The sequence below is a fragment of the Sprattus sprattus genome, assembly GCF_963457725.1.
Source record: "Sprattus sprattus genome assembly, chromosome: 12".
NCBI classification, from domain to species: domain Eukaryota; kingdom Metazoa; phylum Chordata; class Actinopteri; order Clupeiformes; family Clupeidae; genus Sprattus; species Sprattus sprattus.
Genome location: NC_137910.1, coordinates 25,905,316 through 25,917,815, shown reverse-complemented (window position 1 = coordinate 25,917,815; position 12,500 = coordinate 25,905,316). Strand labels below are relative to the sequence as shown.

The 12,500-nt window shown below is 45.4% G+C and overlaps 3 protein-coding genes across 5 annotated transcripts in view; 1 reads left to right on the top strand and 2 right to left on the bottom strand.

Moving 5' to 3' along the window:
• fmn2a (formin 2a) overlaps positions 1-1,347 on the top strand; it is a gene marked incomplete at both ends in the record, with an annotated part of 41,277 nt that extends 39,930 nt beyond the window's left edge. Inside the window, 2 exons of the mRNA XM_080849159.1 lie at positions 937-1,018; positions 1,321-1,347. Coding sequence (XP_080705285.1) covers positions 937-1,018; positions 1,321-1,347 — 109 coding nt within the window. The remainder of the gene's footprint in view (positions 1-936; positions 1,019-1,320) is intronic.
• A 2,721-nt stretch (positions 1,348-4,068) lies between these two features.
• Positions 4,069-4,659, bottom strand: grem2a (gremlin 2, DAN family BMP antagonist a; the record flags this gene model as incomplete). The annotated part of the gene is made up of 1 exon (XM_080848757.1): positions 4,069-4,659. The coding sequence occupies one exon, from the start codon at positions 4,657-4,659 to the stop codon at positions 4,069-4,071; it is 591 nt and encodes a 196-aa protein (XP_080704883.1).
• Positions 4,660-12,183: 7,524 nt separating this feature from the next.
• Positions 12,184-12,500, bottom strand: part of rgs7a (regulator of G protein signaling 7a) — a gene marked incomplete at both ends in the record, with an annotated part of 46,049 nt that continues 45,732 nt past the window's right edge. For all 3 annotated transcript variants that reach the window (XM_080849023.1, XM_080849024.1, XM_080849025.1), the window contains one exon: positions 12,184-12,204. In XM_080849023.1, coding sequence (XP_080705149.1) covers positions 12,184-12,204 — 21 coding nt within the window. The remainder of the gene's footprint in view (positions 12,205-12,500) is intronic.

The window sequence follows — 12,500 nt, the reverse complement described above, 5'->3', positions numbered from 1 at the left end:
TGTGTGTGTGTGTGTGTGTGTGTGTTATTTTACCCTGTGAGGTGTTGGGAGCCTCTAGCCGCAAAAGGAGCTGCTGTGAGTCTGATTGTAGCGTGATGTGGCCTGCCGACCCTGACACTGTTTTATTGGCGTCTCATAACTCTCCCCCGAGTAAACATGGCGGACTGGAGCACGACCCGGAGAGAGGGAGAGCTTTTCCAGAAGCATCCATCTCTCATGAACACCCAGCTGCCCCCCCCCCCCCTCCCTGCCCTGAGAGAAAGAGTAAGAAGGGGAAACCAACATCCCATCCTCCCCGTCACTAATGACTCTCCATAGAGACGGGCTAAGCAATTACCTTAAGAAGAAGCTAGATAAATCTTGATGAGGAACGCAGAGGGTTCTGGGAAGTCTAAGGGGGGGTAGTGGTTTTCCTCGGGAGGCCATTTTAAACCATTTACAAACAAGAGCTGATACGTGATGAGCCATAGTGGAACTACCAAACAACAGCAAGATGTCAGGGCCAGTGACAAGATGGGGTGCCTGAGGAGTTCAGTGTTATTCTGTGAGACCACAGCCTGGGTTGGGACATCTGTATACAGTAGACCTTGCGGTACACATCACAACACTTATCAGAAACCTAACTAGTGGTGCCGGCCGCCTGTAACCTCAATGGCCAGGCAGAATGTTTTGGTTGAGTGAGCCGGTGTCATTTCTTGGTTTGTTTTGTCATGCTGAGAGTTTTGGGAATGCATTCCATATGGGCGGCCGGGGCTGGTATGTGCCGGCGAGGTCTTTCCCGCGCGCCACGGTGCGGACAGCTCCTGTTACCTGGGCCGCATGTTAATGATGACGGAGAGAGCAACTCTGTCACGAAGCCATTATGGTGATGAATAAGCCACGTTTGGGCTTGATTTTCTTTTTCTCTCTTCTTTTTTCTTCTCTTTTTCCCCCTAGATTGAAAGTGGCAGAGGAGTGTTTCAAGCAGGCCCGAGAGAAAGCCTCCTACAGTGTCAAACCCAAACATGCCTCTGGGATGGTGAGTGTGTGTGTGTGTGTGTGTGTGTGTGTGTGTGTGTGTGTGTGTGTGTGTGTGTGTGTGTGTGCCTTCTTTGACAGCGCTCTCCATGGCTGCTCTCTTTTCTAACACTAATGGAGCTCTGATATAGCTTCAGTTTTGACCCTTCTTCTCATCCTATTTTCCTTATTTTTTAATGTCCATCAAATCATTTGCTCCATAAATACTCCCTGCTGACAGAGTGCTGCATGAGTCTGTGATGTCGCTCAGTGTGTTTCTGCTGATAAAATATTTAACATAGTGCCATTGATTCTGTTTCACAGAAAGCCAAACTCGGACAGAAGAATTAAGAGACTGCCGCAAGGACAGCTTCGCTCTTTGTTTTAATTAAGAAGGCATGGTGGCGGTGGTGACAAACTCTGCTGCCTCAGGCAATGTGCAAAAAAATGGAGCTGTAGCCATTACCCCCTCCATGATAACCAGCACTTTTGTCTTTCTCTCTGTTCAACTCCTCATGTTGTAATCAAAGAGCATTTCCCTTCAGGCTCAGCAAGGATTTATATTTCTAAGCTCCTCTGTTATACAGTGTGACATTCGTCAGTGGCCCCATGAGTCCATTCAAGGCAAGATCATTTTCTCAATGTAGCCACCTGGAACCTCTCCTCTCCAAAGCTTAGCGGGCCCTTTATAAGGAGAAGCAGCAGGTTAAAGACTTGTGTTCGTCTTTATGGAAAAGCTGGAAGTGCCTTAATTGAAGCACACTCATCGATCATCGCCCAACCCCCATCGCCCATAGCCAATCCCCCATCACCTCTATCGGCAGAGGTGCCCCAGGAATCACTTGTTGTGTGTGTGTGTGTGTGTGTGTGTGTGTGTGTGTGTGTGTGTGTGTGTGTGTGTGTGTGTGTGTGTGTGTGTGTGTGTGTGTGTGTGTGTGTGTGTGTGTTAATAAAGAAAACTTGTTCTAGGGAGGATTCGTATGGGCCTACCTTTATACATGATTTCCCCCACAATACAATTTGCTATTTGCTAAAGAGGAAGCCGTAGACGTTCAGCATCACTGCACCGTTTTTAAGGTCCTGCACTAAAACTCTGACCTTGTTTGTTGTTTAGCTGCAACAAGGGGCAGAGGTGCCCTAAGAATCACTCGCGGTGACGTTCGGTATGGAAAAGGAAAGGCTCTTAATCACTGAGCAAAGAATCATATCTTACTGACTTAACCTCACATAGACATAGAAGTCATTGAAGTTGTTGAATAGGTTATTTAACGCCAAAGTGCTTCCCAAAGTGCTTGTGTGTGTGTGTGTGTGTGCTTGTGTGTGTGTGTCTGTGTGTGTGTGAGAGTGTGTGTGAGAGTGTGTGTGTGTGTGTGTGTGTGTGTGTGTGTGTGTGTGTGTGTGTGTGTGTGTGTGTGTGTGTGTGTGTGTGTGTGTGTGTGTGTGTGTGTGTGTGTGTGTGTGTGTGTGTGTGTGTTAATAAAGAAAATATGTTCTGGGGAGGCTAAGTGTGGACCTACCCTTCTAAAAAAAAATTCCCTAAAAAAAATGAGCCATTTGCTAAAGAGGAAGCCATAGACGTTCAGCATCACTGCACCATTTTTAAGGTCCTGCACTAAAACTCTGACCTTGTTTGTTGTTTTCTGCAACAAGGGGCAGAGGTGCCCTAAGAATCACTCGCGGTGACGTTCGGTATGGAAAAGGAAAGGCTCTAAATCACTGAGCAAAGAATCATATCTTACTGACTTAACCCCACATAGACATAGAAGTCATTGAAGTTGTTGAATAGGTAATTTAAAGCCAAAGTGCTTGTGTTTGTTCGTGTGTGTGAGTGACAGATGGATATAAGGAGGGTGTCTGCAGTGGACTATGTAAAAGGTCCAAATTTGTGTTAATAAAGAAAACATGTTCTGGGGAGGCTAAGTGTGGTCCTACCTTTCTAAATGATATTTCCCTCAATAAAATTAGCCATTTGCTAAAGAAGAAGCCATAGACGTTCAGCATCACTGCACCGTTTTTTACAGTCCTGCATTAAAACTCTGACTTTGTTTGTTGTTTTTTTATGTCACCTGTTACACCAGTAAACTTGTAATAATGTTTGAATTAACTAATTAATGTTCTACACATGTTGTGTGTTATTGGTGGGTAATCTCTTGCATGAGTGAAAACAAACATCTCTTGAGCATATTGTAGAATAGATTTATTATATAATAATATTTTAAACTTTGAACATATATATTTAAAATTATTCAGTACCTTTATCATATATAAATTCCTTTATTTATCAGGATACTCTTGTTAAATATTTCTGTGGTACAAAAAAAAGATAGTACATGTGGTGAAGACATCCTGTAGTGGCTTTCAACAGACATCTTAACAATCTCCAACCGTATTGGCTACACACACACACTGCACTGAAATGCCATTGGCGGAGAGGTTCTGTAGCCTTTGTGTCACAGTCTTAGTTCTATCGTTTAGTTCTCCATCCTCCTCTGTGGTTATGGCTCATGTTGAAGTCATGTCTCTGAGCTGCAGCAGTCGTGCAGGGGGGCAGGAGGCCTGAGAGGGGGGGGGGGGGGGTGGGGGCTAGACTCTGGGGATTCGTCTTATCTGCAGCGCCTCAGTAAGAGGGTTTGGATTCAGGCCAGGGAGGGGGAGAGGGTAAGGTTCAAGAGACAGTTGACCTCCGGTCAAGAAGAGGTCAGAGTTCAGAGCACTCCTCTGTATACTCTGTCCCCTACAGGCGAAGTTCAAAACAATCAAAACATTTGTCCTAAACAAGAGAGGTCCCAACCCTGGGGTGAGTTGGTGACGGCGGATTTAACCACTGGGATTAAATAAGACGAGCACAGAGAGGTGACGAGACAAGGCACTGTCCTGTGGATGAGTTCTGCCCAGTAATGCCCATCTTGTGTGAAAAATGCTCCATGGAAACAGGAAATGGGTCCATACAGTGCTTCCTATAGAACCCGGTTAGCATTAAATGTCCCCATGCAACAGAGAAATCCCCCCCTATATGTTCCACACCGGTGTTCCTCTGAGCACTGGGGCAGCTTGACTGCCCCCGCCCCCGCCTCACTGTGTGTCGTTGACGCTGACCGACACGCAGCGACACTGTTTCACACGCTGGACCTTCCTGTGGCGGAAGGGCGGGTCAAGGCCCGGGCAGTGCAGGCGTAGCGTCACCGTGGTGACCCGGTGTGGCCGGCAGAAGGCGCAGGACTGGAAGGAGGCTCCGTGCGCGGGGGGCTGCTTGCGCCGCTGGCGATGCTGGCGCGAGCCGGATGTAGACGAGGAAGAGGAGGAGGGCGTGTGGATGTGGCGCGGGATGTAGAAGGAGTTGCACTGGCCGTAGCAGAAGCGGTTGACCACCGTGCGGCTCACGCAGCCCTCCTCGCTGACCGTCTGCCGCAGTGGCTGTGTCTTGCACCAGTCGCTGCGCAGGTACTTCCTCTCGGTGACCACCAGGGCCTCGCGGCTGGACGCCAGCACCTCTGGCTTCCCCATGGGCGTCAGCAGCGCCGGGGGCTGGGGCACCAACAGGCTGTTGTCCTTCAGCTTGTAGGGGGACGGGATGGAGCCCTGGGGGCCACGGGGCTTCTTACAGTCAGCTGTGATGCACAGGCTCCATGCCAGCAGCATGGGTAAGGCCAGCTTCCAGAACATTCTGAGGAGAAGAGAGAGAAGAGGATTAACATTCACCAGACCTTGCCCTTAAGATGCTGCTTGAGGTGTCGGTAATCAACATGATCTCTCAGACTGGCCCTAGACACTGCCTCTAGCACAGAGTCGACAGAATCAACAGCGCTCAATGGGGATAATGAGCTGACGGGCGTCAGTCCAGTCTCGCAGGCGATAGCTGGCTCTGTTGTGTTTATGATGGATCTGTTTTCTCTGCGTGACTCCAGCCTGGCTCAGCCAAGCCTCGCGTGTGCTGTTCTGATGGAGCCCTTGGGTAGAAGTGCTTGGTCTTTTGGTCTTTAAAAAGAGAGGCAATTCTAAAGAGGGGACTTTGTGCCTGTGATAAAGTTAATGCTGTATTTAGTCCCAGTCCGGTCCTTCATTTTAAAAGGCTAAAATTGCGGCCGCTCTGAAGTCCTCTGTCTGGTTGCAGATAACCTCTGAACTGCTGTTCACATTCTCAGACCTGTGGCTCGGCCCTCTCTTTGTCTGTCTCTTTCGATGAGTGTGTGTGTGTGTGTGTGTGTGTGTGTGTTGCTGAAATGACAGGAGGTAGGCCACCACAGAGACATGGCTGAAGGGGTCACGTAAGCCCTGCAGTGGCTGTAAAAGAGAATGGATCCATCTTCTGTGACTCCATTCAAAGTCCCTGAATCATTACATGTATTTGCTTTTTTGTCAGTTTGCAGAATTCCCTGAAAAACAAACAGGAGTGTCCTTCAAAGGGAGCACTTAAAAAGCCATAAGGCCCAGAGGAAGTTGACTTTATTGCTCTCGTCGCGGGCTAAAATGATTAGTCATTTGCTTACTTTAGACATGAAGCATGCTCCAGATATGTAAACAGCCTGTATGTTACTTGGCCATGTGAATGTTATTAAGTGGAGGATGGAAAGATGTTTGTATGTGTGTGTGTGTGCTGGCCACAACCTGACCAGGCAGCGACCCAGAGAAGACTAGAGAGCCAGACGGACAACAGAGACAAACCAATGAGTAACACACACAGTAACACACTGCACACACACACACACACACTGCTTCGGATTCAGTTATGACCCACTTTTCTTCCCCCATTTATCTTCGTCTCACACTTTAGTTGGGCTAATGATTGATATGAACACACACACACACTAGCATGCACATTTTGTCTTTAAAGATCTGCTGATTCAGTAGATAGTTGGATCAAATTCAGTCAGATGGACTTCCTGCCGCTGCTCCCTCTCTCTCCCTCCATTATTGAAAGATGCGTACGCCACATGACTTACAGTTCCCAAGTCACAAGAGCACCAGAAAGAAGACAGATCTACCAGAAAGTATCAGTTTGAATTCATAAGTATGATCGAGCTCCAGCTAAGACTATACATCTCAGAATAATACATTTCTCAGTCTCTCAAAGGCAGACAGACAACCCTCCATTCACACACTGCACGCATAGGCATGCACACACTTACACACATACACTAATTCCATAAATCTCTCTGGAAGACAAATAGCTGTTGAGCTTAATGATGGTGTACTGAGTACACAGAGAAAAATAAATAAAATGTCTACTTTCCCTCGCTTCCTCCCTCCTCTCCTCCCCTTCTCTTCCTTGATGATCACTGTCTCTCAGTCAAAGGGGACATCGTGGGCAGGTAAAGACAGGGGTTAGAAAGGAGCCGTGATTCAGATACTTTCAACACTCTTTGAGGTGACAACCATAATCTTCACCATGCACAATAACAGTTCTCGGCAGGCTAAACAATTAGCCCAACAGTATACCAGGAGACATCACCTGCTTAATATGTGTGTCACGTGTCTCCATGACTACAGCCCTGGGGATTCATTATTTCTGACCAATGAAGTGGCAAGACAAGAACAAAGTAATTTAATCTGTATTTATTAATGACAAACACTAGTGTGGATTGGTTTAGCATGTTCAAAGAATTGAGTTTGCTGCTGCTATGTTCCTCAGCCTATCATAAAAAATGATTTCCTATGTCACATCAAATCCTTAACTGCAATAGAGGATGACAAATAGATTTCAACAACATTTTTCAGGAGAAAAAGGAATTTCAGTTGTTCAACCACACAAACATTCAACCAGCATCACCTCTACAGTACCAGCATTGACTGTACCACCAACATTGAGCCAGACTGCCAAATTCAACAAACACAGGGGAAGAGACTCCAGCCTTCCCGGATACCATCATAGTTTTTGATACTCCCATAACAAGACGAAGTGACGACCACAGGGCAGAACTCAACATGGCTATCCTCTTCTGGCGCCAAGCTCTCTGCCATTTGATAGCAGACTTCCCCTCCAAACTCATCACAGCAATTATGACATTTACAGCTAAATCTCTCCACAGCTCCAGTGAGCTGAGGGTGTTATTATGGACAAATCTTCCAAAATTACCTGCAACACTCACACAGGCAGGCACATAGAGAAAGAGACACACACATGCCCACACACACACGCACACACACACAGACACACACACACACACACACCACACACACACACACTCTGATGATGTTTCTCAGCTGAATGCAAACCATGCAATTAAAGCCTATTATGGTAAATGCTGGTGGTTTAATCTCCTCTGGCTTGCGGGGTGAGTTGGTGTGACAGGCGGGCAGGATGTGTGGGGGCACTGATCTGTCAGGACCTGGAGCCTCGCGTCCCCTCGCAGGAACACCCACAGATCCAGCACACGCCTCGCTCTCACACACACAGCAGCAGACACAGAGGGAAACACGCACATGTCTGACTGACTGTCTGTCTGTCTGTCTGCAGGTCTACGTACCGTCTAGCCATCTTTCTGTCAGCCTGTTGGTCTCTCGGTTGTCTGTGTTTGTCTGTCACTGGTATTCAAATACAACACATATTTGTCTGCAACACTCCATAAAGTTTGTTTGAATTTGCTATTTTCTGTCTGTCTGTCTATAAGCGTCATGTTTTCATGGAAATGCATATCTACTGAAGTCCCCAGTCATCGGTGCAATCCGCTCAAGAGCTCAGATTTGGATTGCATTGAGTATCACAGAGTATTCAGCAAGAGTTGTGAAGTTGGCTTGCCAGAGGTTTCACGTCTCTTAATGGAAAGCACGGAGTGATGGAAAAGCCCCCTGATTTCATTCAGACGGAAATCCTCTTTACCCAAAACAGCTAGCAGTGCAAATTACAGCCAAACTAATCAGGAATGGGCATCTATAGCCTGGTCAGATTTATTTTAGTTTTACATTTTTGTGGCCATGCACACACAAAGGCAGACACTCATCAGATAATACAGTAATTACATTTGAATAAACCCAGAACTAGTATCCTTTAACATCGTCATATTCTTGAATTAATTTCGCTTGCATTGTGGTGACCCACCGACATATAAAAAAACCAAGTCAGAATTTTCAGAATACCAAAGCTCAGCACACAGTTTCAAATGTCATGTTCAAACTCAAAATGATTATTCATAACCACTTGATAGATGCTTTTAAGTTTATAATGTAATTCTATGCACTTCTATCATAAAGTCCACTTTCTACATAAAATATATACCCATTGTGGCATTGACTCTAATCCCCACTTAATTAGCCAAACAAACATGAGAGAAGGAACGCTTACGGTACCTACTGAGTCCGTGTCCGAGGTGAGGGGACTTCTGGGGGCTCTGGAGTCGGGATTAGGTGAGAGGTTACGTGGAGGTTAGAGGTGAGATGAGTGGCTGTCCCGGTGGCTGGCTCCTGGAGAGGGGCAGATATTGGCTGCCATGGGGGCAGTTGGGGCAGAAGAGGATGAGTAACAGAGAGAGAGAGAGAGAGAGAGAGGAGAGACGGGATGAGAGAGGCCAGCAGCCCCACTGGGTCCTCCCCCTTTGGCTGGAGGTCCTCAATTTGTTCCCCTGTCACTTTGTGTTTAATTTCCAAATGGATGAGCTGTCATGTCGGGAGCGGCCGCGTCTCTGAGCTGTTTCCCTGGTGTGCAATCCTGTTTGGATCAGTCAGCCTTGGGTGTCACCTCCACATCCACTCGTCGCTTTTCAGACACCACCGCAGGGGAATTCCTTTAAAAGAGAGCCAATGCACTGGCATGATACTGCTTTCTTTCTCTCCGCTCTTCTGTCTGTCACTTGTACTCTGCGCTCCTTCACGCTGTCTTTCTCTGCCTCCTTCTGTCTCTCCTTCTTGCAGTACCTCTGTTCCACCCTTTCCCCCTCCTCTCTTTTTGTTTCTAGACCTCCTTCAACCCTCCCTCTGGCACTACTCTGACTTATGCTAATACTCTTTTCAAACTCACCAAACCTTTCTCACTTTGATTCACGCATGCAGGTCTCCCCCTCTCTAACACTCCCCCAATGGCAATAAAGGGATGAGTGCAAAACATTCCACATCTTGTTTTACCTTTTCTTTTCTCTCTCTGTGTTCAAACTTCAAGTCTCTCCATTTCTGTTCCTCGATTATGACTTTCGTTTAAATAAAGCACTTCAACACACTCAAGTGCTTATTCCTTCTGATTCATTTGTGCTTTAAGCTGTCTTTTCCCTCTGTCTTAATCTTACACACAAATGCACACGCACACACACACATCCTCACATTCACAGGGACGCTATCTAGAAATTTCAAAGTGAATGAAAAGTAAGAGTCCCTGTACCTCTCCTGTGTGTCTCACCTTCTATAAAACACACGCACACACACACACACACACACACACACACACACACACACACACACTGAAAGTGAGTGAGAGAGTGTGAGAAAGCAGCCAGAATTAGACGGGGCAGACAGACAGACAGGCATCCACTCATAGCACACTCATGGCTTCCCACCCGAAAACGAGAGCCATACATCCATGAATCATATCTGCGAGAGAGAACATTCCTGTCTCGTTCTGCTGTTGCATTCTGTTTCTGTTATGAACTTCATTCTTTCATCCTTGTGGTTTTCGGCTCACACTCGTCTGACCACTACAACAACAACAATGTCTGTCACTCACCATGTGACAAAACACACTAAAGCCCCCACTCTCTCACACACACACACACACACACACACACACACACACACACACACACACACACACACACACACACACATTCCTTCGCCCCCACAGACCATTACTGAAGCTTTGGCACAGAGCTGTGCGTGTCTGTAACTGTAATGAATGTCTCCATCATTTTTAATAAGTCTGATCTGGGCTCAGAGATCACAAACACACCCCCACCACCACACCCAAGGCAAGCGGCTCCCCTACCGCGCCGTCTTTCAAAGAGACCCTTGCGATGTTGTGCTTGCTCCTCCATCACTGCTTGTTCTTATCACAGAGCAGTCAGTGGAAACAGCTTCGGGAACATCTGAGGTTTAAAGAGGCCGTTTCCTCGTCCTTTTTTCCCCTGGCTGGGCTCTTTGATCTCGTCATCTGCGCTACAGCATGTGTGCGTAAATAGCAGCACACGTCAAGCAGCCAGAAGTATATTGAAGTTGCATTGGCAGACACTTGATAGATTTACCGTTCAACAGCTTTGGATGAAGCTGGGCTGGGCTGCAAATTGGTTGTAGGTTGTCGTCACTCGTATTCTTCACCCAATTGTGAAATTCAATAGCATTTCATCTGATCTCCTACCTGCCTCTCTCTCTTGATTCTATGCGTTCAGCACAACATTGCGCTTCGCTTCTTACAGCATGATGTGGGTCATGTCAGCGAGTGGTAAATTTAGCATGAATAGCTGCCCCTCGCCAGAGGATGGAGAAGCAGAAGTGCTCATGTTTGGAGAAACTCTACAGAGAATCACTTATTACCATCCAGTGGCTTCAAAAGGAACTGCAAGATCCAAGAACAACTCTCCACATCAAGCACTCCGCAAGACTGGGGCCTTTGGGTAGTTTTCATTTCAAATATCTTTCCCCCAGTTCTGCTTTAAAGTTGTTTCTCAAATGTGTAGTTACTTGTGCTGACAGAAAGAGTATTTATGAATCCGTGTTGAGGGCTAGAACACTGCTATAATTCACTGCACTAAACTCAAGCACATGCCACCATACAGTTCTCCACTGAACACTACTGAAACAAACTATGTCTGAATCCGAATCATTTAAAAAGTGAATGTTAAAAAATAAAACATTGTCCACCATGAGTTTTCAGATAAAGGGCTGACTTTAATACATTTTAATTAAAAGTGTCTTTAAATATGGTATAAAAATAAATGAAGATAGTAACAAAGAATTAACTACTACATAAGACAAGACACGGCCTGTTGTTGGTGGTGCTATCATTTCCATAACATTTTCAATGTGACTTCACAAGTGCGATGGGAAACTGTGCTAAGTTGTGTGTGTGTGTGTGTGTGTGTTTTCTTTTGTAGTGCAACAAACGTTATGCAGATGAAAACGGGTGTCAGCTTATGCGTGCCTCTTAAACGCCTCCTCTAATGTGACTATTTTGTTCATTAATATTTGTGATTCTCACAGAGTTTATCTATGCAGATTTTCTCGACTGTTTTTTTTTTTTTGGCTTTTCTTTTCATCTCTATTTTAAAGTTAAGAATGGACAAAGCTGATGTCAAATCCATCTGATATACATGGAAGGGACTGAACATCAGACTGCTCCAAAGGGCATTACATCCAGGTTCCAAAATGTCTCCGGAAGTTTAAACAAACACAAAAAAAAATGTTCTTCTGAAACAAAACCAGAATAAGGGATGTAGAAAATCAGTCCCTTGGACATGCAACATCTGGCTGGAAGTCCATCGTCTGTGGGGATGAACCAACCAGATGTGATGGAGAAAAAAACTGTCCTTGTCCAGTGGCATCAGAGTCTCTGGGTATCAGCGTGACCAGACGAGAGCAGTTCACCTTTTTGAGGTGAGAGTTTTCCCCTGAGAGACAGAGGAGAGAGAGAGAGAGAGAGAGAGAGAGAGAGAGAGAGGTTACAGAGATGATAGACACCTCTCCCACTGACTGTGTGACAGTACAGGCTGGGTGGTAGTAAGCAGTAATGGATGGATTAAGCATGTTGATGACTTGGCCTACAAGTGATTAGAAAAACACTATGTGCATAAACGTAATGGCTAGAAAAGGAAGTTCTCTCTATGATCTTCACTGAACTTAACTAATAACGTATCTTATGTTTAGTAGGTAAGAAGGACATAACACACACTTAAAATAAGCTATACAACAATAATGCGTCATTTCACCAGCCAGAATACAAACACACAAACATAAATATACCTGCATTAGTAATTGAAAAATATTGAAAATGATTTGACTGATTTTAAAATGATTGACTGATTTTAAATTGTGACTTTATAACCATTTTATAAATTTGAATCGCCGTCTGAATTTTTATGACACACAAGATCCCTGAAAAAGATGTAACACTCCACTGCAATAGCACATGATGTCATGACGAGAATGTCCTATACATTGCTGCCTGCAGAAAGGATACTATGGAGGATGTACATACAATACACGTGCAGTATGGGGAGAATGATACGTATTTAGCATTAACCACTGTTAATATTACCTGGAAGCATATTTCCCTCAAAACAAGTTCTTACTTTTCTGTAGACAAGGAGAGAATAAAAAATAAGGGGAGGCATTTTGGCAAGGCAGTGACTTTGAGAAGCCAAAATGTGTAACAAGCAAAAGAGAAGAAGGAGACCCAGGTAGTGCTTCAGTGCATCTGTCAGTAACTACACGAGTCCTACAGTGTTAGCACTCACCTCAGCATGTGTGAGCTAAACCAGCTGGCATAGCTGACAAATGCACTGCCTTTATCTTGATTGAAATCAATTACAAGAGCCCGATTTCAACCTTCTTGATTCATAATTTCAGATAAATTATGGAAATTAGACACA